The following is a 26,037-nucleotide window of genomic DNA, read 5'->3' as shown; positions in this document are numbered from 1 at the left end:
GTGGCCAAATAAATAATCTTCAGAGTACAAAAGGGACTAAGAGATTAAAGTCACTGGACTCCTAAAACTTAGGCTAAGGCTGATGCACAGATTATGTGCTTGACCCAGGCACCTTCCTACCAAAATCCAGGGGAACAAACAGCCTACTATCCAGTCCACAGTCAGAGGCAGACTATAAACCAACAATCTGGTACTAAGAGCTCACATCAACACAAACAAGTGGGCATCCGAACTGGTACCAGAACTAGGCAGAGGCTTGGGCTGGCCACTTAGAACCTGTGCAACTCAGGCCATCTCTCCAATGCTTCCTCTCTCCTGGGTTGCCCTTTTCCACTTACAAAGGCCCCCTGAATTATGAAGCTACTACAGAAGTCCTTAGTGACTTCAAGCTGAACCAGAACCCAAGCAGTTCACACACAACTACTCTCCCTTGGTGTTCCTGCAGCAGCTCTGTCAGCTCTGTCTCCTGCACAATGATGTTCCGGTTATGGAGCTAAGACCATGAGCGGGACTCCACAAAAGGATTCTGATATACCTTAACTTGACCCAGCCGTGACAGAGAGCATCTCTCTTGTTCTTTCACACAGACTTGCACACGGCTAACAAGAGTTGTTAGGTCATTTATGCAAAAGAAAAGTGTACAAAAGTTGAGAGGAGCATGGAAGCAAAGCCATGTAGGACAATAAAGGAACTAGCCCGTGTAGGGCAGACAGAGGAGACAAGGCAGCCTTCAAAGAGAAAGCACTTCTAAAATTACAGGACAGACAGAGCATGGTTTCTGGAAATGTCAACCAGGTACACAAGGAGAGGAGAGAGTACACCAAGTGTTTTAAATGCGCTTGACCACTGAGTCACTTTGCTGTACACCTGAAACTAACACAACGTTGTAAATGAACTATAGTTAGAATTTTTGTTAATGGTTAACAATTAAACGCCAGGGTCACTGGGAGCTCAGCAAGACACAGGTCCTTGTCAGCAGGCCAGGGGCAGGGCGGAGGGTCTCCGTTCCCAACAAGCCCCCAGGTCTGGCCAGTGCTGCTGGCCACAGGCCACGTTGAGAGCAGCTAGGTGCCAGGGAACCAGGATCCCACAGATCCCATTTCCAATGATTAAAGAGAAAAGCGGGGGAAAAAGAAGCATCCTGTGCCAGATTAGAAAGCATCAATGTGGGACAGTGGTTTTTTAACGGTAAAAATTTCCAACCATCTCACATATGTGTGACCAGGGAACTGATTTAATACATGATGGTGCCCTCACAGCATGGAACACTGCACAGCCATGAAGTACAGAAGTCTGTGCAAGTCATTTGGAAAAACTGCCAAGATAATTGAGTGAAAAGGGCAAGTCAAAGCAGAGAAAAAAAATACCCATAGCACTCATAAGAAAAAAGTTAACATATATGTAAAAGATTATTTTTAAAAGCTTCAGAAACATCCCACTTATTACCTATACCTATCTCTGGAGATGAAAACTTGCAGTTTCTCACCACACATTACTATTTGAAGTTTGGGGGGCTTTGTTTATTTTTACAGTGAGTAGGGATAACTTCTGTAATCAGAATAACAAAGGTCATAGTTGTGTTCTTAAAGCGTTTCCTGCAAGCTGCATATGTGCTGTGTATTTGGACAAGAACAGTTCTATGGCTAATGTCACACAGAGAGAAATTCCTCAAGGGTCACAGCCACCATACAGGATCTGACCCCTAGACTAGGGAAGAGTGTATCATCTTGGAAAATTCTAGAAACTAAACAGATCATCCGTGGGCAACTAGTGAATCCACACCTTGATCTTTGGGGTCACTGTTTCCTTTTCTAAAATGTCACACGAGAAAGACTTCACAGCCTTTTTTTTCTTTTTTTGATCAGCTACTGGACAGGGATCCGGAAGGGTGTGGCAGGTACAGCAAAGCCTCTTTCAGCCAAGACAGACAACGAACAGATGGGGAGCTGCAGGAACAACCAGGCCCAAGAAGTTACTGTCTGACACATTTTAAAGGGAATTTGCTGAAACCTTCCTTACACGCTTCTCAGATGGAGAGGTCACAGCACAGTGGGGGAGGCAGCTGAGAGGACAGAGCGCACTGGACCAGCGGTCCAGATCTCACTCTCCTCTCGTGGACTCCACGCCCCCCTTAGGAAAAGGCAGAGATATAAAGGACTGCTCTTCTTTAAATTCACCTGTCTGGGTTCAAAAGGAGACTGCCAACTGCTCTGCACCCTGACTGTGGTGGTGTTATCCTACTCTGCACTGGTCAAGCTAAACTAGATGCTGACTTGTGCTTTACGCCAGTTTTTTAAAGTCAACTGCAGAAATTAAGCTGGAACGCCTAGCTTCATGGTGTCACAGAGAACTGAGCTGAGCACACACTCATCTGATACACCTGGCTACCCACTGTCCCCCGGCTCACTTAGATAATACCTGCCCTAGAAGCATTCTTCTGGAAGAGATCACAAAAGCAAGGCAGTCAGGAGAGTCAGACTTCAAAACCACTGTACAGGGAACGAACACCATTCCAGGCACAGGCACTGTGACTACTTCTATATTCACCACCTGAGCTTTGCCAGAATCTCTTTAAAGGTGGGACCCCCCAACTGCAACCCTCCAAACAGCACTGGCTGACACTGAGCCAAGCAAGGCTGGTGCCTCCAGCCCTCAATAGAGGGGACTAACAGTTCATGAGCTGCTGCAGTATCTCTGCCATGAACTCCTACTAAGCTGCAGTAAGGCACAAGTCCAAGTCTTTCTGAGTTCCTGTTGGGCCTTGTCTCCACTGCCCTTTTTGAACCTACACACACGTTTGCAAACACAACCCTATTAAAAACTCAAGTCTCATTTGAGTTGGCCCCATCAACAAACCTGTCTAGATGGCCGTGGGTTCTGAGCAGTAGCTCACATACCTGTTGTTCAACTCCTCCCACTTCCATTTCTCCCTGCACCTGCTCGCCATAACAAATATCCTCAGCAGAGAAGCACTGAGCAGGCCAGCGGCGGAGTGCAAGCTCCTGAGACCCCATCTGGATGAAGCTGACCCATACAGCAGCCACTCCTGGGATTTAGGACCCCACCCAACTACACTATTATGCCAGCACTCTGCCCACACTTCAGCACCTGGTCCACAAGAATCTTCTCGAATAGGAGACTGGCAAACCTTTTGCAGAAAATCCACACACCCCAAATGGGCAAAGGCAGGGATAAGACTGACAGAACCTGTTCCCTAAGCATTCACAGTGGTTGCCAATGATCCCTCTCTCTTCTCTAAAAGCATACAAGCTATTCTTTCTGGAACACAGCTTGACATCAAAGTCAGACCAGACCCTCCCAGTCTGTTTCCTCACCTACTATCTCCCTCCTTTGGAAACTGGGATGCTGGCCATCTTGCAGTCGTGCAGAATCTCTTCTACCCTGCAATTCCTCAAGGACTGGCGATTTCAGCTGCAAATGAACTCCAGAGCCTCTGGACATCATTTCATCAGCCCAAGCGGAAACTAAGTCAGAGAAGCTGGGCGCTCCAGTATCTCCTTGCCCATCTGGGATTTCAGTTCTCTCATCCCAGGGCTACTTTGCCCTGACCCCTTACCCACCACTTCCTTACTTTACACAGAAACACTGAAGGGATTGTCTTTTTCCCAGGCCTCACGGTGCTCCCGATCCAGTGCTCACCAGACTTTTGCCTTCTCAATACTATTCTTAAAGCTCCCTGTCCTCTTCCAGTGCAATCCTTAGTCTTCTTTCTGTCCTTCCTAACTTCCAGATGAAATCCTCCCCAAGAGCCTCTGTGGTCCTTCAGATACAGCCAGCTCTCTCTTCCCACCCTCTGGCTCACTTGCGGTTGGACTCAGTCCCCTGGATCTGCTTCCCTTTCAGTTTCAATCCACAAGATCATACTTCTTTTTTGGAGCTTCCTAAAACCCTAAAACTCTGGGCTCTGTGTCCAACCCCTCCCAGCACTCTCAGTTTCTGACTATTGGAAGGTGGAACACGGCAGGCTTGCAGATCACTCCTGGGATTAGGTATATCCCCCTGAAAAGCCCTTGCCAGCTCCACCTCTTGTCACTTTCCAACTCTGACCCAGAGATGCCAGGCTCAGCTAAGCAACTGACGTTTTTTGTGAAAAAGGGAAAGCAAGACAGTCATTCCAATGCCTAGTGAAGAAGAAGACGATTGGAGTTAAGAGAGCCCAGCCTAAGAATCCACAAACTCACCCTACTTCTGAGTAACCTCACAGTAAGTTTTTCCCAATACTCCTGGAAGCCCTTGTCCCGAGCACAATGTCTTATTCACTGCCAGGTAAGCACACTTGAGAATAGCCAGCCCCTCACTCCATCAGAACCCCTGTGAACAGGAGGCAGCATGCCAGCCCTCAGGTTCCAATAGGTCTCATGCTCCTGCGATAGGTCTACACTGGGGAAGGCCCTGGGGACACAGTTGGTCTCCGCCCTGTTTTGTGCCCTTTCTGCCCAGTTTTCTCAGGACAGGACCCCATACACAAAAAGGCCCTATTCAGTTGTTCCCTTTTAAAGCTGGGCTCCATAGGGCCTCTCCAGAGGAGGGAAAACACCCATCACTTTCTTCACTCTGTGTGAAGAGCAAGGTGATAGTAACACACATGCCCTAAAAGAACATGTTGCAGGTTATGGCAGAGCCACAGCATGGTCTTCTGACCTTCCAGTCAGCCCTCTCTCATCTTCCATGCTGCCTCTGGAGAAACTGTGTGGTTCCCTAAACGCAGAAAGGGCCTCCAATTCAAGGCCACAGACTAGCCCATAGGTCCCTTCACAGTCCCTCACCCCTCCCCACTCACAAGGACAGCAGCAAGGAAAAGCCAGCAATGTAGAGGTTCCTCTGGGCACGGAAAAGCTTCATGTGGAAGTGCTCCACAGCCCCAGGGTTGTTCTGCAGGTTCACCTTCTCTGTCACATCATCGTACTTTCGAATCTCACGAACAGCATCTGTGGCAGAGCAGAGATACAGGTGTTCAGCCCCAGATCAGTCCAGCTGAGATGCAAGGCATGAGTCTGGGCAGCCTTGCTTTCCTCGAAACTGTCTCCCCTGGTCTTCCCCTTCTACACACATCTTGGTGGATGCCTTGTCAGAAGTGCTGCCCTCCGACCTGTTCTCTCCTCCAGCTTTTCTCATGTCACCCTCTGGACCCATTCTACCCAGACCACAAGCTTGCTCTCCATGTCAAGAAGCTCACCGAATCTGAGATGTTGCCGGCAACTGGGGCAACTCCCTTTCCCACGATGCCCCCAGTGTTTTGTTCTATTTATCACAAACTGGGCTGGCCATCAGCCACCAAACTGATAAGCCAGGCAAGTCCTGTTTATGGAAATGCCCACGAGGGCGGCATGAGCTGCCTAGGAGTCAAGACCTGGAGCATGGCTGCTAAAGATTCAAATGTTTTCATTTCTATGTGTCTAAGCTTTATAACCAGTTACTTAAACTGGTGTATTCTGCTTACAAAAGAAATTCACTCTCATCAACGTTCAATGCAGGAGAAAGAAGCCCATAATATAATCAGTCACCTCCAGCAGAACCTGCTACATGCAGCCAGCTTAAATAAAGCAGTCATTTTCAGTCCCGTTAGTCAATGCTATCCTCTTCGTAATACACACACTTAAAAATCAATGTCCATGTCCCCCAAATTAGACTACAGTGCCACAAGAGCAGAAACCTTTCCTATTACATCCCTAAGGCCTAACATAGCTCTAGGCATACGGGGGGGCACAAACACTTGAACAGTGAACAGACTCTGCTCTACAGAGCCACTGCTGGCCACTCATATATATATTCACATCTGTAGGTTTGCAGGCTAGAAATGGAACCATCCCATACCTACTGCTTTTCTCCCTCAACCTTGCTATCATTTTCTTCTCAACTGAGATACAATGATTTGTAACATTATATAAGTTCCATTAGTACTTTTTATTTATATTTCTGTATCCCCTACAACATGCTTAAAAAAATATGGAATGCTTCATGAGTTTGTATGTCATCCTTATGCAGGGGACATGATAATCATCTCTGTCTCATTTCAATTTCAGGATATGTGCTGCTGAAATGAACATTTGAGACATCTTTTTAAACTCAATATGTAAAGATCTACCTAAAAAGGGCTCTTAATGGATCCCCATGAGAGAGGCAATGTAAGGCTACTACCTGCTTCTTAATTTCTGGTACAATACTGCTTGTTTTTTAGGCTGATTTTACATTATAAAAACACACCTCCACTTACTGGTATCTTTGTGTTACATCCATGGGTTTCCCAAGTGGCTCAACAGTAAGGAATCCGCCTGCCAATGCAGGAGACACAGAAAATGTGTGTTCTATCCCTGGGTTGTAAAGATCCTCTGGAGGAAGAAAAGGCAACCCACTCCAGTATTCTTGCCTAGAAAATCCCATGGACAGAGGAGCCTGGCATGCTACAGTCCACAGCGTCGCAAATAGTCGAACCCAACTGAGTGACTCAGCGTGCACACATGTGGGTTCCCAGCCCCCAAAATTCCCATTTGGGCACCTGAACTCCCAACCAGATGATACTAGGAGGCAGGGCCCTTGGGAGATGAGCACAAGGCCCTCATGAGTGGGTTTAGTGAGAGCTCCCTTGTCCCTTCCTCCATGTGAGGACATGGCAACAGAGGAAATGACTGTGGAAAACATAACACAGACTGTTAAAATAATTACCTGTGAAACATGGGTTTATGGGGACCTTTAACTTTGTAAGTTAAATTTGCAAATTTTTAAAGATATGCTATTTTTGTGATTTAAACAAAAAACATGTTTTCCCACACTGTCTTCTGCATCCAGAGACCCCAGCACCTCAACGTCCACCTTGACTAATGGCAAAGAACCAACCAGGAATGGGGGCATTGGGCCAAACAAGCTCAAGTCATACAGCAGAGGGCTACCCTCTCTATCTCAGGCCTCCAGCCCAAGGCAGTTGACCCTGAACTCTCATTAAGCCCACTCCCCCAGTGAGATGTGCCCTAGGCCCCTTCCCAAGGATGGCTAGGGGCCAGCCAGGGCTGCAGCTTCCAGCTAGTTATGCTATGTCACTAGCATTTGCTACTAGCTAACAACTTATTTAGGCAGGCCTCTATAGATTACATTAAGATATGAAGCAGCCTGTTATCATAGCAGGATGTCACTCTAGAACATTCAGGCAGTTCCCTGACCCCTCGAAAAGAAAAATGGCATTTTTGCCAACTACCACCTTTTGCAAGGGGCCTCTCCCACCCAATCTGCCATACCAGGAGAGTTCGTGGAATCTGGTGTGCAGAAGGGCAAAGCTCTAAGTGAACAACCCCCAGCATGGTCCCTCTCCACCCCAACTCTTGCCCCCAGCCCACACCCAAAAGCAAAAGCACACACACCCAGTTCCTAAACCCTGCAGTCTACTGAGACCAAGGTCAGCACAGGTCCATTAGCCTCTCTTGGTTTCAGCTCTGGAAGGACCCAAGGAGCTGCCTGAGGCACGAGGTGGTCAGCACCAGGGGCACAAAGGCTGTTGGTCAAAGTGAAGACCCTGCCAGCAGTCAGTAGCAGGGATGCTGATGTCTTTGTGGACGAAGGGAGCTTTTCTTCCCCCAAGAGAAAGACAGGTGCACTAAATGGTCTGTCTCTGAGAATCCAAAGCTATACTCTAATCATGGAACATGGCACATGGCACAGGGCTTTGTAGCAGAGGCCATGGCAAAAGGTTTAAGTCAGGTAGCTACCATCAGCCACAACTCACTCACCAATGACCAGCAGCACGAGGATGACAATGAGAACCACAAAGAAGGTGTTGCCATAGGTCACTACCAACTCCACAAGGCGGGACTTGAAGATCTTCTGCCATCTGTGAAGAAGACAAAAAGGCTAAGGTCAGTAGAGTAAGAACACACACCTAGAATCCAAGGCCCTGAAAACAGAAAAACAGTTTTGCACTCTTCAAAGGCTGACTATCTCATACAGACTCAGTCTCAGCTGCTTGCAATTCGTCAGCTTATGACATCCGTTCAACAGTGTTACAAAGAAAAAAAAAAAAAGATACCTGTCCAAGTACAAAAATTTCTAGAAAAAGTCTTAAAATACTGGTAGGCTCTGGGTAGAAAAATGCGAAACTTAGTGTCCCCCCTGTAGTATCAAAACGCTTGCCAAATCGACATTATTTCTTTAAACTGTTTTCCTATGTGCCCAATCTTGGCTCATTTAGACTCCCACCACCCCCGATTACCATGAAGGAGACCCCCGACCTCCCTTCCTTTCTCTCCATAAATACTTCCGCATACAGCTCCATCAGAGAAGAGCCTTCAGAAATGGCTACCAATCGCAATGCCACCGCCAGGCCTCAAAAAATGTCAACAAAAATCTCTCATCATCAGAATCAGAACTCCAAAGTCCAATTGAGGCAATGACTTTTCACAATTGGTCTGTTGGAATCCTGACAAGTTTCAAATTCTGCATTCTGTTTATAAGTACCTTAAACCTCTCTTATTCTACGAACTCCCCCCTCCCTTGCCCTCTTTCGTTTTCTCTCCCAATTCACTGTTGCAGAAACCAGGCTGTTCATCCTGCAAAGTTTTCCATGTAGCAGCTCCAAGTGGGCCGCTGTCTCTGCATTTCCTGTCAACTGTATGAGGTGATTCAGATCTAGCTTTTGTCAAGAACATTCCTTAAGCAGTGTACACTTTCTATCACAATAGTGGCCTATGATTTTTCATTAAAAAGCCGCTTTTATGAAAACATCTGTAAAAAGTCTTATTTGTAATGTTCTAACTTAAGACCAGATGTGTTCCTATAGTACGTGTAATCAAAATGAATTTCAAAATAATTTTTCAGAAGTCCTCTGTTCACTGAAAAGAAACATGGCTTCAGCCTTCCTAAGCTGAGTAATGCTCATGAGGCCACTACGCAACCCCAGAGAAACTGGTTAGGAGGACAGAAGTCACCAAATCAACAGGAACATAACCCAGGGGCAAGTCTTGCAGATCTCACAATGCTATCCCCTAAACACCCGGGGGGCATCATTCACAGAATGATCACTCAGTCTTCTCCCCTCTGGCACACTCTGAAGACCAGAACGTAGGGTGCAGGGGAAAGGACCTCTCAAGATGTGACTGAGCAGAATTGTGGGCCTGGCTGGAGATAATAAACACAGTCCTTGCCACCCCATCCCAGACAGGTTCTACCTGTTTCTGGCTAGCTTCAATTCCATGGGCCCCCAACTCTGCAGGCACAAGCTAACGAGACTCTTCCTGGCTTGCCTGTCCATACCTTTTGGGAGAAATGAAGGGAATGCAGAGCAGCAGCACAGCGAAGACCTCCGCATAGAGGAAGGTGGCGACTGCAGTCCACTGCAGACTCATCGTGTTGCTAGCAGCTTTCCACCGGGAAGATGCGAGCCTGTTCCTGACGGAGCACAGAACGAACAGGCGTCGCGACAGCTCGGCAGCCACCAGCCCTAGACCTGAGTCTTCCCAGCCCTCAAGCCCTGCAGCCTTGCTGCCGACATCTCCAGAGACACCTTTCCAAACAATTCCTCCCTGTGGAGTCCGGGAGACTCCGCCTGCGGAACCCGAGCAGCAGTGGGTGGGAATCGGCAGCTCGGGGAGCCCGGAGATCTACCCCGCTGAGAGGCGCCAGAGGCTACCACCCACCACACCGCAGCCTCGGTCCTAGTAACGCCTTCGCGCTTCCTCCCAAGCTGCGACGCCTCTAGGCCCTTCCACCCGGGCCGACAGAAAAGGAGAGAGCAGCTCCTCCCAGGGCAGGAGCGGAACGCCAAAGCTTCCCAACCACCGCCCCTTCGGCTCGGGCTTTCGATACCTCCGAGAGCGACTCCTAGAGGGCGAGAGTCGGAGCCAAGGGCAAGCGCGGGTCTCGACCCAGCACCTCACGGCCCCATCCAGAGAAAGTTCTAGAAGACTGTCTCCTCCGAAACCAGAGAAACCCCTCCCAGCCTCCCAGGTCGGTCTCGGCGCCTACCCAGGTCCAGAAGACCCCTACAGAGGGCCCCGACCTGGCACGCCCTCCCAAGCCCCACCCCGCCGGCTCCTCCAGAGGGACTTCGACGTCGCCCCCCATCCCTGGAGATGGCTCCACCCGCCGCCACCCCGACTTCCCTCCGCCCGGTCCCGCCCCTGCACCCCGCGCCCCGGGCCTCCTCGTCGAGGAGCTGGGGGATCTCGACGGCCCCGGAGCCCAGCGCAGCGCGCGAGTCCGCTTACCGAGTTCTCCAGAGTCACCACGCACGCTTCGTCGCCGCCAAACTCTCCCACCAGCCCGGCCCCGCCCCTTCCCCGCGGCCGGAACCGGAAGCGCCCGGCTAGTCCCGGCCCGCCCCCAACCGCCACAGGGCCCCGGAGGCCCCGCCCCCGAGCCGAGGCTCCCGACGCCTGGGACTGAGGAAGAAGCCTCACCTTGCGCGCGCGCACGGAGCGACAGGGCCCCGGCCTTGGCGGGAAGGCGAGGTGCTGCTTCTCTAGCCCGCGCGGTCCTCCCGCGTCTCTGTGGTCCGGGGAGGGGGCGGGGCCCCACCGTGGGGCGAGAACTGGGTGGGGCGCCCCGCGCCTGGGCTCCGCCTCCCGCCCCTCCTCCGCCTCCTCCCCCTCCCCCGACTTGCCCCTGGGGAGGGGTGGGTGGCTGGGTAGGTGGGGATTCTGGGCGGGTGGCGGAGTCACAGTCGCTTCAGCCGGGCTGCGGAGCGGACGGACGCGCCCGGTACCCCGGGGAGGGGCGCCACCAGGGGAGGAGGAGGAGTAGGAGGTGGAGAGAAAAAGACGCCCTCTCGGCTCGGACCTCTGGAGGCTCTGACCCCAAGGGCCAAGGGACTGACAAGTTCCTCTACTTCGGCCGCCTGAAGAGGCCGCGACCCTGGAGGGCCCTGAGCCCACCCGCGCCAGGGGCCCCAGCACCACCCGGGTGGCCTAAAGCGACAGTCTCAGGGACCACTGCAAGGTCTCCAGTTGCCTAGACAACGAGCCCGGGGTCAGAGCCACCACCCTTGCAGCCACCTGCCTCCTCTACCGCCTCAGGCACCAGTCCTAGTCCCGTGAGTCCAGCCCAGGTGACATGACGGTGCTCTCTACCCCCCGAGCCTCGCGTGTGACCACGCTGAAGCGTACTGCTGTGGTCCTGGCCCTCGTGGCCTATGGAGCCCACAAACTCTATCCTCTGGTGCGCCAGTGCCTGACTCCGGCCAGGAGCCCTCAAGTACCGGCGGTGGCTGGGGAGCCCGCACAGGACGTCTCCGGTGCCCCTGTGGCCGCAGTGGCCAAGGCCAGCGTCAACAGGGTGTTCTTGCAGCGGCTCCTGTGGCTCCTGCGGCTGCTCTTCCCCAGGATCCTGTGCCGGGAGACGGGGCTGCTGGCACTGCACTCGGCTGCCCTGGTGAGCCGGACGTTCTTGTCAGTGTACGTGGCCCGCCTGGATGGCCGGCTGGCCCGCTGCATCGTGCGCAAGGACCCCCAGGCCTTCAGCTGGCAGCTCGTGCAGTGGCTGCTCATCGCGCTGCCCGCCACCTTCATCAACAGTGCCATCCGCTACCTGGAGGGCCAGCTGGCCCTGGGGTTCCGCAGCCGGCTGGTGGCCCACGCCTACAGCCTCTACTTCTCCCAGCAGACCTACTACCGGGTCAGCAACATGGACGGGCGGCTTCGCAACCCGGACCAGTCCCTGACGGAGGACGTGGTGGCCTTTGCTGCCTCTGTGGCCCACCTCTACTCCAACCTGACCAAGCCGCTCCTGGACGTGGCCGTGACCACCTACACCCTGGTTCGAGCAGCCCGCTCCCGCGGGGCCGGTACGGCCTGGCCTTCAGCCATCGCTGGCCTCGTGGTCTTCCTCACAGCCAACGTGCTGCGAGCCTTCTCGCCCAAGTTCGGGGAGCTGGTGGCCGAGGAGGCACGGCGCAAGGGAGAGCTGCGCTACATGCACTCCCGAGTGGTGGCCAACTCAGAGGAGATTGCCTTCTACGGGGGCCATGAGGTGGGGCCGGAAAGCGCGTGGCTGGGGGAGTCTGGGGCAGGAAGGCCGGGGGCTGCCTGCGGCTGATGGCACAGGTGTGGGCCGGCCATGGGAGAGGGAGGCTGGGGACACCCAGAGCCGTGGGCAGCCCAGATTGGCACAGTAATGGAGAAGCAGGAAGGCTGGGTGGAGACTGTCCTGGGTCACTTCTGCTTCCTCTCCACCTCCCTTGTCCTGGCCTTAGGGCTACAGACCCTAGTGATGGGAGACCCAAGAGCTCCCAGCCTGCCCCCTGCCTGCAGCCAACAGAGAGGGGCCTCCTGCCATCTGGGGGCAGAGATGACGGGATGTGGCCTGCTGCCTGGCCCCCCTCCTAGTCCCCCAGACCCTTTGAAGACCGGCGTCCGGCCAGGCAAGTGGGCATTATGGGCATGACTCAGCCCAAGCGGAGGTTAACGAGCAGCAGCGCCCGGTGTGTCCATCAGAGCTCAGCGCTCCAGGTCAAGCTCCCCCCTCTCTGGAGCCCAAAGGCTCGCCTGGCTGTGGGCTTGGCTGTCTCCCCGAGGCCCCAGCCGGGGGTGCCGGGGCCCAAGCCACCGCTGCAGCAAGACGCACTTCCTGCCCTCCCGGCGGCCACCTTGCCCCCAGCGTGGCCGCCCTTCCGCCCAGGTCCCAGCCATGCAGCTCCCCAGCAGGCTGGGTCAGCGGCCAGCCGGCTAGGGCCAGGAGCCGGGGCCTGGGAGAGGTTACTCCAGGCCAGTGCTCTAGCCCCTCCCCTCCTCCTGCCTGGGTTGCAGCTGCCTCCGGCTAGGTTCTCTGCGACTCTGGTTTCGGTTCCCCAGTGCTTCTGGGGGAGGGGTACAATGGCATCCAGCTCCTGAAGGCCCGCGGATCCTCCCTAGGTCAGATGGCCTTGTGTCCTCAACCTTGTCTCATTGGCAGCCCATCTTATCAGGCAGGGAGGCAGGCTTGTCCCTGATTTTTTTTTTTTTAAGACTTATCCCTGAGCAGATAGGGGGCATTCCCAGTTGGGCTCCAGATAAGGAGAAAAAGGGCCGGCTCTGCAGCCGCAACCCCCCCCCCCCCGTCCTCCTCCCCTGTGCTCCAGGGACGCAGGGTCTTGGCAGGCAGCCGTGGCCTTGGGTGAGGCACTTGGCGCATTCCCCGCAGCTACATTGTCAGCCCCAGCTGGCACGCCTGCCAGCTCCCAACACGAGCCTGGATCGCCAGGGCGCTCAGAGTAGGCGTGCTCGCTTCAGGAAAGGCAAAGCGATGCCCAAGACCTGGCTGGGGACAGGGAAGGTGGGAAGAAGGGAGAATCACTAGCTCTTTGAAGGATTTCCTCTGGGCTAGTTTCAGGAAATGGCACATTCACGGGGAAGATTCACCAGCAGGGGTGGGAGGGGCCTGGTTGTGCGTGCGTCCCCAACCTGTCTGTCGAGGCCTCGGGCAAAGGGCTGTGTGATGTGATGGGCCTTCATGGGTGGCTTGATTGCCCTCGCTGTGCGGGCACGCGACTCAGCCCAGTCCCATTGGCTGATATCCCCATGGACACTGGCCCAGGCTCAGATCAGCAGGCTGGAGGGCAGACCGCCGAGTATTTTGCTGTTCCTGGGATGTCAAGGAGAAGGGTTATTACACGGGCTCATACCAACACACCCAACCTCTTATTAGCCTGAGCACGGGTAGACCTTTCTTAATAAGTCAAAGCATCATTCACAAGAATTGGCTTTGCTTAATGGCTCAGCCTACCTGGTCCAAATGCCATACGTCTTGCCACCTCCAGGCTGTGTGAGCTGGAGCAGGTCATTTTGCCTGTCTGGGCTACCATGGACAGGAGGATACACATACGATGGGACGTGGTGAGAATCAAGTAGAGAGTCAGCTATGACATGGTGAATTGGCAAAGGAAACTATTCCAGGCTGGGCAGCTCTTGTCCATTGGGTGGGGAGACAGAATCAGGGCAGGCGCCCCTACCAAGCCATCCAGGACCCAATGGCCACCTTGCTGCGACTGCTTCTTGGCCACTCCAGCCCATCTAACTGCTGCTGTCCCAGAGAGCCTGTTTCTCGCCCACTCTCCTGAAATGGCAAGTGGTGGCCAGTGCAGGAGCAGGCAGGGCAGTTCCCCTAGCGGCCTGGCTGGTGGGCTGGTGTCCTCAGCTGGCTTGGGCATGGGGCTGTCCACTGAGGATGATTCCTGAACGAGTTTGCTTGGGAGTGTGCCCTACCGGTCTCTGTGGGAGGACGCAGTGCAAGTTTGTTACCCAGAGGAACTGAGGGAAAGGAAAGGGAGGCCAGGGCCTACGGAGGTAGAGATGACCGAAGCACGTTCTTTGAAACCAGCTATTGCTTTTGGGTTTCCTACGCTCCCCTCCGCTTCGTTCAGGGTGGCCCCCTGGCAGTTGCTCAAAGAATGGGCAAGGTGGCTGCCCTCGGCCCGTGTTGAAAAGCTCTCTGGGGCAGAGAGGGGGCATGGTGAGCATCCCAACTGAAGAGACAGTGGAAAGGGGGTGGGAGCTTCAGAAGTAGGGGGGTGAGCCCCTTCACTGCCGCTGTACCCCAGCGCTGCATTGTCTATGCCATACCTCTCCCGAGTTTGAGACCTGTCCCCCTGTCCATGGTAGTCCAGACAGGGAAAGTGATCTGCTCCAGCTCACAGCCTGGAGGTGGCAAGAGGCATGGCATTTGGACCAGGTAGGCTGAGCCATTAAGCAAAGCCAATGCTGGTAAATGATGCTTTGACTCATCAAGCGTGGCCCAGTCCTAAGCCCCAGCTCTCAGCCCCAACATGACCCTCGAATGGCCTGTGTGTCCTGGCACTCAGGGATGATCACTGTTGCCCCGGGGGACTGACTGCCATGCCTCTGGGTCTCCGGCACCCCTTCCCCACAGGTGGAGTTGGCCCTTCTGCAGCACTCCTACCAGGACCTGGCTTCCCAGATCAACCTCATTCTGCTGGAACGCCTGTGGTACGTCATGCTGGAGCAGTTCCTCATGAAGTACGTGTGGAGCGCCTCAGGCTTGCTTATGGTGGCTGTCCCTATCATCACTGCTACTGGTTACTCAGAGTCAGGTGAGAGGGGGCCGGCCTTCTGGACCACTGGACTAGACTTGGGAGGGCTCGGTGCCCAGCTGGCCCACCTGCCTCTTCTACTGCTGGGGACCCCAGCTGGCACCCTTGGGAAACATCCGAGGTTGCACTCTCCCAGAGCTCCTCTCTGCCAAACTACATGTGGGTCCCCATTATAGTATCTCATGCTTCTTGGTCCCACTCAGCCAAGCCCGAGGATGGCAGTTCAGGAACACCCTTCAACAGGCATCTGCACTGTTGCCCACCTGGCCCTGTCTTGACCCATCTTGGCAGTGGGAGGATGGGGAAGTACATTTAAGGAGCCCCTTTCTGGCTCAAACCTGGGCTTTCCCACACCCGCAATAGCTCTTGCAGGTTGTCAAGGGCAGGGCCCTCTTGCCTGAGGCCTGGGGACTGTGAAAGATTCCGTTTGTTCCTCTATTGGTTTGCAAGGAATTCATTCTATTTGCAGTCTTCGTGGTTGCCCTTCAAAGGTTAATGTGCATACTTGAGAAAAGTCTGGGTTAATCAATAGCTCCTCCTCATCCCGGCCCTTGCTTAACACACTTTGGAGGACCAGCCTGCCATCAATTTTGCCATGGCTTTATCGGGTCACTGCATGTTCAGATTTCACCCATGAGTTTCTGCTTTTTTTTGGTTCTCTTTCTCTGCAGTTTTCTCTAGGAAAGCCCTTCCCCACAGGCTGGTAACCCTCCTTCGGACAGACGTCCTTCAGAAGTTCTTACCGTGAGGCTTTTGTCAAGGGAGCTTTGAGAATATTTTGTTGTCTGAAAATGTCTTTATTTTACCCTCCCCTCCACAACTGAAGTTTAGTTGGATGAGGGAGTTGAGGCGGTCCGTTGGTCTCTCTTTAGCCTGTTGACAACATCCCATTGCCTCTATTGGAAAACCTGCCATCAGCTTAACTGCTCTCAGCTGCCTGCATGGTCTCCCTGGTTAGACTTTTTCTCTGCAGTTTCTCTGGGAGGTGTTTGCCCGTGTGTTTCCATTTATTCTGCTTGAAACTTCTTGTATGTCCTGTGAATATCCAGACTGTTCCATCATTCAGATTGCTTCCATCATGGAAAGTTCTCAGTTGTTCCCTTTTTAAATATTGTCTCTCTCGTTCTTTGTGCTCTTTCCTTCTGGCCTCTGTCTGCCCCTTTCCCCACCTCGCACTGTCTGCGCTAAATTCTGGGAGGGGTCTTCCAATTTTCCCGTTCACTCATTGGCTCGTTTTCTCTTCGGCTGCATCTAATTTGAATTATTTTCATTTTCAATGATGTTTCTGTGAAGTTATACTTTATTCTCTTTTAAATAGACATTTGAAAATAGAAATTTCAAGCTGTGTTTGTGTCTGCTTTTCTCATCTCTCTGGCTGCCCCTCTTCGGCCAGCTACCATACTAATCATGCTTATTCCAGGGTCTCTATCCAGCCATTGAGACCTGAGTTCAATCCCTGGATCAGGAAGATCCCCCTGGAGAAGGAAATGGCAACCCACTCCAGTACTCTTCCTGGAAAATCCCATGGACCAATGGAGGAGCCTGGTAGGCTACAGTCCATGGGGTCACTAAGAGTCAGACATGACTGAGCCACTTCACTATTTATCCAGCCATTTGGTTGTCTGAATTCTTGAGCGTCTAAGCCAACTTCATCTTCCAGCTGCCGGTCTTCTTTGCTCAAGGTCCTTGTGGGCTTAGCAAGCACTGGAGGGTAGGATTCCCCAGAACACTCATTGGCTTTGGTTTTAGCTGGGCTCCCAGGTAAGGAACCAGTTGGAGGCCATTTCCTGTTAACTTCTCTACTTGGGGTGAAGGAGTTCCTGAACTTGGAGGTGATATTAATTTGAGCCCTAGACACATAATTACCAGTTCAGAGAGGAGACTTTGCATCTTGAGCCCTGGCTGTGTGACAGCAGCTCCCATCTCCGTCTCCAGGGATGTCACAGGAGCACTAGCTGCTAGCTTTTCTTCTCGCTCCTGGGAATTTCCCTCGCTTTCCTGCAAGCACAGCTCTGATGGAAAAGGTGTTGTATCTTGTGCAGTTGGGTGGTTAGAGGGTTTTCAGTACTATGTGAAGAGAGGGAGCCTGATGCGCACATTCCAGAACAAGAAGTGTCTCTCACTCTTTCCGTATCGGTGCCTCTCTCTTGGGGCTTCTGTATCCTCAGCTGTCTGTCTCTCTCTGCCAAGAGGAAAGATCTAGTTGGAAGTGGTCATTGTTTCCACCAATGGACCTATTCAAGGGGTGGCCTTGATTTGGCCAGGAGCATGGGAAGGGACCCAGGAGGAAACCAACCTGCGGTTTCTGGGAGGAAGCACTTGCGACCAGTTCCCTCCTCTGCAGGCCTAGGACTTTCTGGAGCCTCTGCCGTGTTAGGCTTTGTGGGCGATTCAGAGGCCTCAGCTCCTGTGCCCACCTTCGTGGCCAGACTCAAGGAAGCCAGAGGTGTTTCTGTTTTGTCCCTGCTGTGTCTCCAGTAACTGCAAACTGGAGAGTGCTGGGAATGAGGTAAGGAGGCAGGCGATCACCAGGGGAAACAGATGTAGCTAACTTTGCCCTTCTGGCCTGCCGGCACCGCCAAGCTAGAAGGCCAGAGAGGGACCACCTGGCCAGGAATAGCTGTCGGGTGTCTAGCTGTGGGCACTGAGGATAGCGGCAGAGAGTTATGCTGTCTCCAGGGAGGTACCCGCTGTTGCCAGGGTCCCCGCAGACCCTTCCCCTTTGTGTGCAGTCCCTTTCAAGCTCTCAGGATGTCCAGAGAGGATGGTTTGTATTCCCCCCTCCCCCGCCCCACCTAGGACCACGGTTGGAAGGAAGGTCTGGGATGTTAGACTCTCAGAATCGCCAGTCCCCTCCCCTGCCCAGTGCCCTGGATTCCTGGTGCTCTGGCCTCCGGTCCAGAATTGTCTACCCCCCACTGCACCTGCCCTAACCTTTCTTCCCCTTCCTACCCCACCCTCACTATCATATCCTTGAGGCTCCTGCCTCAGAACTGTTTATGCCTGTGGATAGAGGTAGCCCTCAGAGTCAGCTTGTTTTGCTTCCCATCACCACTTAGAGAACATTTCTTGTATAAAAGCCTTACCCCTCTAGGGGACCCAAGGATCAAGAGAGTCAAAGCCATGGACAAGAGAGGGTTGTACTGGGCAACCATGAGGTCTCAACTGAGACAAAAGAAAAAAGCAAGTCAAGACAGAAGCGGGCTCCTTTAGAGAAATAGCAGCATTGAGGATGGCCACAGAATACAGCATCAAGGGGAGAGATGAGGGTAAAACGGGGTCAATCAACATTTTTTCATGTGCTTATTGGCCATCTGTGTATCTTAAAATGGAAACATTTATTTAGATCCTTTGCCCACTGTTTAATTGTGTTGTTTATCTCCTTACTATTGAATTGACAAAGTTCTTTATGTATTCTAGGACCTAGGCCCTTATCAGATTCATGATTTGCAGGTACTTTCTTCCAGTCCATAGGCTGTGTTTTCACTTTGTGGATTTACTTTGGTGCCCCCAACTTTTTCTCTTTGATGAAGCTTCCTTCTCTGTTTTGCTTTTGGTGTCCTATTCAAGGAGCCATACCTAATGCCCAAGTGCTTTCTTCTAAGAGTTACATAGTCTCAGCTCTGTGTGCAGGCCAGGGCTCTGCTTCGAGTTTGTTTTTGTGTGTTGTGTGAGGTCGAGGTTTGTCTTTGGCACGTGGAGACCCGGTTGTCCAAGCACCATGAGCTAGAGGGACTTCCTCTCTCCCCTAGTGGGTCAGTTTTGATTTTCCACTGTCTTTGCCCCCTCCCCACCCACCCCCCAACCCCTGCCATGCTCTGCAGACTCAGAGGCGGTGAAGAAGGCCGCCCAAGCGATGAAGGAGGGGGAACTGGTGAGTGAGCGCACGGAAGCCTTCACCATCGCCCGCAACCTCCTCACTGCTGCCGCGGATGCCATCGAGCGGGTCATGTCGTCCTACAAGGAGGTAGCCCCGGTCCAGCCCCTGCCCCGGCCCTCCCCCCACCCCACTCGTGCCCTCTCCCCTCCACCCCTGCTGGTAGAGGCTAAGCCAGGATCACCCTCCCTGCAGGTCACAGAGCTGGCTGGCTACACAGCCAGGGTCTACGAGATGTTCCAGGTATTCGAAGATGTCCGGCAGTGCCGTTTCAAGAGGCCCGGGGAGTCGGAGGATGTGCAGGCGGGGTCTGGGGCCATCGTGAAGTCTGGCGTCCGCGTGGAGGGCCCCCTGCAGATCCGAGGTAAGGTCGCCCTCCCCAAAGAGGCCCCACGGGTCCCGGCCCTCCCACCACTGCCCGGTGTGCCCTGGAGGGCTTCCCGGGCAAGTTGTGGTCCCCACTGACCTCCTTCCCAGAGCAGTAACCCTGGCCAGGATTTCTCTTTGCAAAAGAGGTGGAGGGTGGCCCCTGAGTGGAGTAGAGGCTGGGAGGGGGGGGCGGTGTGCTGTGGAAGAGGCCCCAAGCATTGGAGTTGGCGTTGGGGGGCGCTGCAGGGCAGGAGCAGACACTGTCCCTCTTCCCAGCCCTGAGCACAGCAAGGGAAGCACGGTGAAGCCACACACTGGTGGGCTGCTGGGGGGTGGGGGCCCACGGAAGCCAGCAGAAGGTGGGGGAGCGCTCCAGCCCCCTCTCTCTGCCTCATGTCCTCTCTCCAGGCCAAGTGGTGGATGTGGAACAGGGCATCGTGTGTGAGAACATCCCCATTATCACGCCCACCGGGGAGGTGGTGGTAGCCAGTCTCAACATCAGGGTAAGTAGAAGGCGTGGCCAAGCACCAGCCCAGAAGCTCGGGTGGGGCTGAAGCCAACCCTGAGGCCCTGGGCCTGGCCTTCTGCACCCACAAGCCACCCACAAGTCTCAGCCCTTAGGACCCAGCCTGGTCAGCCTGCCTTGTGTTGTCAGTAGCCATTGACCCCAGGTCTACGTGGCAGGCAGCTGAAGCTGAAGGTGAAAGAGCAATGTGTCTACCTATTAGTTCTGGGGCAATGGAGTCAGAACTGATAAAAGAGCCTTGTGATTACCAGGATTGGGCAACAGTCACCCATAGGTTCCTGGCGGTATTGTTGCCAGCACCCCACACCCCACACCCCACCCTGTCCCTGAGAAGCCCAGGACCTGGGGACTCTGGTCCAACTCTGGTCCCAGGTTGGTGGAAGCTCTTCCACCAACCTGGGCATGCAGTCCCACCCATCTGCTGTGAGAGGCACCCAGGGAAAGTGAGTGGTGGGCATGGCCTGGCTCCCTGGGAGAGCTGTCATCCACGATGCAGGCTGTCTGTGGACAGGACACCCTGGGGGCCGACAGCCACCAGTCACCCATGTGCCTAGCCAGGGCTTTGGACGGAGTGATGGACTGAAGGGTCGTCCTGGGGATGGAAGTCATTCATTTGTTCACCTAATGTTCCCTGAGCTCCAGGCTGGGCACTGTAAACCAGAGGTAAATCAGGGAAGCTCTTAAGGGTTACAAAGAGCCCGGGTCAGATGGCTCTCCAGGTTCAGCAAGGACCCCAGTTCACCAGCTCTGGGGGCATAGAAATCACATGAAGCTTTACTCAGGAGCCTCTAGGCAGGTGGGCAGGCGGCCAGCTGGAGGCTGGGCACAGAGCAGTGGTATGATCGCCATTACCCCTGGGAGTAGTCACCTTTGGGAGGTTGGGGTGCTGCTGATGGCCAGTTTATCCCGGTTGAATGGTTGCCAGGCAGGCCCAGGTGGGCAGCTAGTTAGAAGGTGAGGTGAGGTGAGGGAATGGGGGCCGGGGGCTGAGAAAGAGCTCCATCCTGGCAGAGCCACTGGTGGAGTTGGGCTCTGGTTAGGTTAGCGCTGGGGGGCCCCCGGCTCTGTTCAGCCAGGTGATAGGGTAAGAAGGGCGATCACAGAGGTTCAGGGAAGGGGGCGAGGGAGACCGCCTGGGACACGTGCTCTGGGATAGTGAGAGGACCACCCTGGCTGGAAGGCCCGGGGTGTCACAGTGAAATCACACAAGGTGGTGGTGGTGGGGATCGGATCGGGGAGCTGTGCCTTCAGTGCCGTCCCCTACCCTGCAGACAGCAGCCCCCCCCACCAGGTGTCTCCAGATCAGCAGATGTCAGGCTCGTTGTGTAACCTGAAGCACTCGCTGCCCACATGGCCTCCGGGTGTGCTGGGGGGGCGCCACTGACTGTTTGCTGGACCACGGCAGGACAGGCTGTCCTGCTGTCCCCGTGGTTTCTGGCGTGCATCAGGGACAAGCCAGGGCCCTGCAGCTGAACTCGAGAGCCTGCCCTGGGGGCCCTGCCGTGCTGCAGCCAGAGATGGAGAGTGGGCATGGGCCAGGTGCTGACCTGAGGCCGGCAGGTCAGCCACAGGTGAGGGGAGGGGGCCTGGGCCATGCCCACAGCTGCCTGCCGCCCCTGCAGGTGGAAGAAGGCATGCACCTGCTCATCACTGGCCCCAACGGCTGCGGCAAGAGCTCCCTGTTCCGGATCCTGGGTGGGCTGTGGCCCACATACGGCGGTGTGCTCTACAAGCCCCCGCCCCAGCGCATGTTCTACATCCCCCAGAGGTGAGCGGCACCCTCCGCCCCCTCTGATCTGAGGGGGCAGAGGGTAGCAAGAGGCTGCCCCTGGGGTCAGAGGGGATGGGCACTTCCACCTGCCAGCCCCCCGCCCCAACCTGCTGGCCCAGAAACCTTACCACCGTGGGGCACATGTGCACACGTGAGTATGTCTGAGCCTGCCAGGGGGTGGGAGTGCTTCCCTCCGATTGGTCCCCCCCACCGAGGTGCCAGCCTTGCCTCCATGGCCACCTGGCTCTCCTGCAGGCCCTACATGTCCGTGGGCTCCTTGCGCGACCAGGTGATCTACCCCGACTCGGTGGAAGACATGCGCCGGAAGGGCTATTCTGAGGAGCATCTGGAAGGCATCCTGGACATCGTGCACTTGAACCACATCCTGCAACGGGAAGGAGGTAGGTGAAGGGGCATCCCCACCCACCAGTGCTGCCCCCGCCTCCCTCCTAGCACCACCCCCAGGGGTGAAAATGACCCCAAGCAACATGCAGGAGTCCAAAGCACAATGGAGTCGGGAGAGCCTCATCCCATTGGAGGACCCACAGGAAGCACACAGCCCCAGACAGACTGAGCGTGGAAGGCAACCAACCCTGGCAGGAGCATCCAGCAGGGCATTGTCTCTGGGTGGTGGGCTCGGGCAGGCAAGGCCCCCTCGGGCCAGGCAGGGAATGCACAGGTACGTTAGGCATTTCAGTGAGAGTACAGAGCCCAGGTGTAGGCAGGGCAGCCTGGTATGTGCATGGCGACAGTGGAAGTGGAGGGGACGCCTGCCCTCCCACGTGTCTGCCTCCAGCCTGGGGCTGTGTCCCCTGGGAAGAGACCACAGGAAGGAGGGACAGGCCAGTACTTGGGGGCCTCTCAGGTTGGTCTTTAAATGCCCACGGCACCCAGAGGAGGAGAGGGTGGCCCAACTGCTGGCTTTGGGGTTTCTGTACTGAAAGCCAAATAGTGGAAATCAGAGTCCTGCCTTGGCCACTGAGGGGCAGCTTGACTTTGAGCCAAACCTGACCTCTGGACATGCCCTCCACCTGTAACAGGGGCAGGTGCCAGTCTCAAGCTCAGGGCCGACAGGTGTCATCACCTGTACAGAAAGGGGCCGCAGACAGTGGATTCAGTGGGCTGGCTCCTCTGGGGCCCCTTGTTGCCATGATCCCTGCAAAGCTTTATCCTAAGCTTCCTCCTGGCAATGCGGAGACCCGGGTTCAATCCCTAGGTCGGGAAGATCTCCTGGAGAAGGAAATGGCCACCCACTACAGGATTCTTGCCTGGAAAATCCCATGGACGGAGGAACCTGATAGGCTCCAGTCCATGAGGCCGCAAGGAGTCGGCCACGACTGAGCGACTTTGGTTCACTTCACTTCCTCCTGGCCTGCTGGGGCCCCTTTTGCTCACCCTGGGAGCGCTCCCCTCCACCTGGGCTCCACGTGCCCCTGAGTGCCTGGGGTCCCCGAGCTGGCTGTTACACCCCATTAGCATTGAGTTCAGCTGTGAGTAACAGAACTACCCACCAACAGTGGCTCAGATCATTTACAAGTTTATCTTACTGGGACATAGAAGTCCTGAGGAAGGCAAGCTGCAGTTGGTGGGGATTGCCCCACCCCATAAAGGCCCCCGAGTCACTGCTGTATGTGGTCTCCATTCCTGAGGTCACTTCGCAGTCCACGGTGGCTGCTTTGGCATCATGTCACATCACATATCCCGAGCCATAGGATAGAGAAGGTGAGGTGTGGGCAATCACTGAGTGAATGCTGTCTTTTAAAGAAAGTTCCAGAAGCTGCCACATTTGTAACACGTAAACTTACATCCCATTGGCCAGGATTCAATTCTGTGGTTAAACCTCCCATCGGGGCAACTTGGACAGTAAAGTGTTTTTTGTTTTTTGTTTTTTGTTTTTTTTTTTTCGGTGGGTGACCACATGCCCTACTGAAAATTCTAGTTCTCTGGAAAGAGAGTGGAGAGAGCAAGCCAGGAGGCGTTTCTCTTGAATCACCCACTTCCCTCCTCATCCAAGGAACTCTCCTGAGCCTTGTTGACATGCTTCACACTGGGACACACAGGCCTCGTCCCTGTGGGTGAGAAGTTTCCAGAGAGACCCCCAGAGCCGTTCTTGGGGCTCTGCCTTGACTGTCTGCTGTCCAGTGGCACTTCATTAGCCCCGTTAGGTCCTGTGTGAGTTTGCTGGCACCAGAGACTGGGTGGGGCAAACAACAGAAATGTATTGTCTCCCAGTCGTGGAGGCCAGACGTCCATGATCCAGGCGTGGGCAAGGTCAGTTCCTCCCACTGGCCGTGAAGGAGGGTGTGTTCCAGGCCTCTCTCCTGGGATGGGAGAGGTCATCTGCGCCCTGTGTCATCTTTCCTCCATGTGTGTCTGTGTCTCTAAGTGTCCCCTTTTATAAGGACACAGTCCCATTGGATTAGGGCCACCCTCGTGACCTCCCTTTAACTCGACCAGTCCTAAGAAGACCCAGTGTCTACATGCGGTGGGTGGCATCCTCAGGGCCTGCAGGTGAGGACTACCTGGTGTCTTATCAGAGGAAATGTGTGTAAATCTGGAACGAGCCCTTTTGGACTAAAACAGTGTCTGCAGACGTCCCCAGGGGCCGGCCTTCCCCTGCCGTGTTCTGCTCTCACTCGTGTCTGTAGCCCTCTGAGCAACCCCAAGCCTTCCCACAACACTCACCATGCCCAGGCCTGGGCTTGGGCCCAGGCCCTTCTGCAGATGCTGACCAGCCCTCTTGAACTGAACAGCAACCCTTGTCCTGTGCCAGGTTGGGAGGCCGTGTGCGACTGGAAAGATGTCCTGTCGGGGGGCGAGAAGCAGAGAGTTGGCATGGCCCGCATGTTCTACCACAGGTGAGCTGCCAGCCTCCCAGTAACAAGGTGCTTGGGCTCCCTTGGGCACCAGGAGTTCCCCAAACCTCTTTCTCTGGGACCTCCTGAAGCAGGGAGGCAGAACTGCTTGGAGGCCTGGCCCCAGCCCTGGGGGCCCGGGGGAATGGGGGGAATGGGGGGGGATGGGGGTGTCAAGCTCCCCCTGCCTCCGCCTGAGGGGCTGGGGCCAGCCCAGGGCATTAGCCCCAGAGGCCCGCAGCCTCACCCACATGGCCATGACCCCAAGGCCCAAGTACGCCCTCCTGGATGAGTGTACCAGCGCTGTGAGCATCGATGTAGAAGGGAAGATCTTCCAGGCGGCCAAGGACGCAGGCATTGCGCTGCTTTCCATCACCCACCGACCCTCCCTGTGGTAGGTGTGCCCTCCCTTCCCACAGGACTCTGGCCAAAGATTCTGGCAGCCCGCTGAGTGCCTCCTCCCGGTCCCTCTCCTGACGCAGGAAGTACCACACCCACTTGCTGCAGTTCGATGGGGAAGGCGGCTGGAAGTTTGAGAAGCTGGACTCAGCCGCCCGCCTGAGCCTGACTGAGGAGAAGCAGCGGCTCGAGCAGCAGCTGGCGGGCATCCCCAAGATGCAGCGGCGCCACCAGGAGCTCTGCCAGATCCTGGGCCAGGGTCCTGGGGCCACCCAGGGTGCTGCCACTTGACCGAGGGCCCTGGCTCTCTCTTGCTTGGCCCTTGGCCCCCCTCCACCCCTGCCCCAACCCTCGGATCACATGAAGAAGACAGAGCGCCTGTGCAACCCGGCCCCACGCCCCCCTCCCCCTCCCCCCGTCGCATGCTTCGCCATTCTCGCAGGCCTCCCAGGGGATCACCCGTGAAACCCATGCCCCCTTCCCGGGGACCTGAGTGGGGAAGGGAGAGTGGCCAGAGGCGCACCCCGCTGCCAGCAGCAGCCTGGGCCTTGGAGTCCTGGGGTTTGCCGGGCAGCACCTCCCCAGGCTGCAGCCCATTATTCTTGGCTTTGTGGTCCCTCAGAGACATCATGGTCCATGCCTCTATTGCCATCATCCCAGGGACCCAGCGAGGCTCCCATCCCCTGGGATGCCCTCGTTGCTGTAAAAACGGCCAAGTGATACCCTCAGAATGAGACAGAACCCCTCATTCGTGACCCCCCCCACCCATCATTCTATAGAATCTGCAAGGAAAAGAATTGCACAGCTTTTCCTACCGAGCCATGATAAGAATGTAGCCCCGTCTCTATCCCCTTCTTCAAGCTAATTTATTGGATTCCTCTTTGTAGACATCTCCATCGCCAGCGGGAGCACCCGGTCAGCCAGCCCCTGGCCCGCCCACCACCACACCAGCCTACACTGCCGACCACCAGAGGGTGGGTGGGTGCGGGCCGGCCCCAGGGGCGACAGACCCTGGGGCCACGAGGCATGAGGGCACCGTGGTGCCCAGTCCAGTGCCAAAGAGGGGTCAGCGGGGAAGCTGTGTCTGCAAAGGCAGCCCTGACCTGAGAGAGAGACCCCCCACTGCTGCCACGCCGCCGTGTGCCTTTCAGGCCCTCAGCCCTGGGGTCGGGGAGCCTCCGTGAGTTCCTCAGTAAAGACCTGCCGTGGAAAGTG

General features: G+C 55.2%; 2 protein-coding genes and 1 non-coding gene across 6 annotated transcripts in view; 1 reads left to right on the top strand and 2 right to left on the bottom strand.

Moving 5' to 3' along the window:
- The window catches only part of BCAP31 (B cell receptor associated protein 31), a 27,992-nt gene extending 17,651 nt beyond the window's left edge, over positions 1 to 10,341 (bottom strand). Inside the window, exons 1-4 of one of the 2 annotated variants that reach the window (XM_061138008.1) lie at positions 10,212 to 10,341; positions 9,259 to 9,393; positions 7,740 to 7,840; positions 4,802 to 4,949 (exon numbers count right to left, since the gene is read on the bottom strand). In XM_061138008.1, the coding sequence (XP_060993991.1) occupies positions 4,802 to 4,949; positions 7,740 to 7,840; positions 9,259 to 9,350 (341 nt within the window). In that variant the 5' untranslated portion in view covers positions 9,351 to 9,393; positions 10,212 to 10,341. Of the gene's footprint in view, positions 1 to 4,801; positions 4,950 to 7,739; positions 7,841 to 9,258; positions 9,394 to 9,810; positions 9,934 to 10,211 lie in introns of those variants that run through there. The other variant, XM_061138010.1, reaches the window with a different exon arrangement.
- On the bottom strand, positions 5,962 to 6,066 carry LOC133053259 (U6 spliceosomal RNA). The gene has a single exon (XR_009692191.1). It is a non-coding gene; the product is annotated as a U6 spliceosomal RNA (small nuclear RNA).
- On the top strand, positions 10,333 to 26,037 carry ABCD1 (ATP binding cassette subfamily D member 1). 3 transcript variants are annotated; one of them, XM_061138006.1, is made up of 11 exons: positions 10,333 to 10,454; positions 11,605 to 11,970; positions 14,845 to 15,025; positions 18,850 to 18,992; positions 19,098 to 19,266; positions 19,680 to 19,774; positions 21,420 to 21,565; positions 21,824 to 21,969; positions 24,342 to 24,426; positions 24,692 to 24,817; positions 24,906 to 26,037. In XM_061138006.1, the coding sequence occupies exons 2-11, from the start codon at positions 11,626 to 11,628 to the stop codon at positions 25,111 to 25,113; spliced, it is 1,644 nt and encodes a 547-aa protein (XP_060993989.1). In that variant the 5' UTR covers positions 10,333 to 10,454; positions 11,605 to 11,625; the 3' UTR covers positions 25,114 to 26,037. The 3 variants fall into 3 exon arrangements, with proteins under 3 accessions (XP_060993989.1, XP_060993990.1, XP_060993988.1); XM_061138007.1 differs by lacking the exon at positions 11,605 to 11,970 and having other exon boundaries at positions 10,346 to 10,454; XM_061138005.1 differs by lacking the exon at positions 10,333 to 10,454 and having other exon boundaries at positions 10,542 to 11,970.

This window comes from Dama dama, chromosome X, assembly GCF_033118175.1.
Source record: "Dama dama isolate Ldn47 chromosome X, ASM3311817v1, whole genome shotgun sequence".
NCBI classification, from domain to species: Eukaryota; Metazoa; Chordata; class Mammalia; order Artiodactyla; family Cervidae; genus Dama; species Dama dama.
Note: the sequence above shows the minus strand (reverse complement) of the source record. Positions and strands in the feature narration are given on the sequence as shown.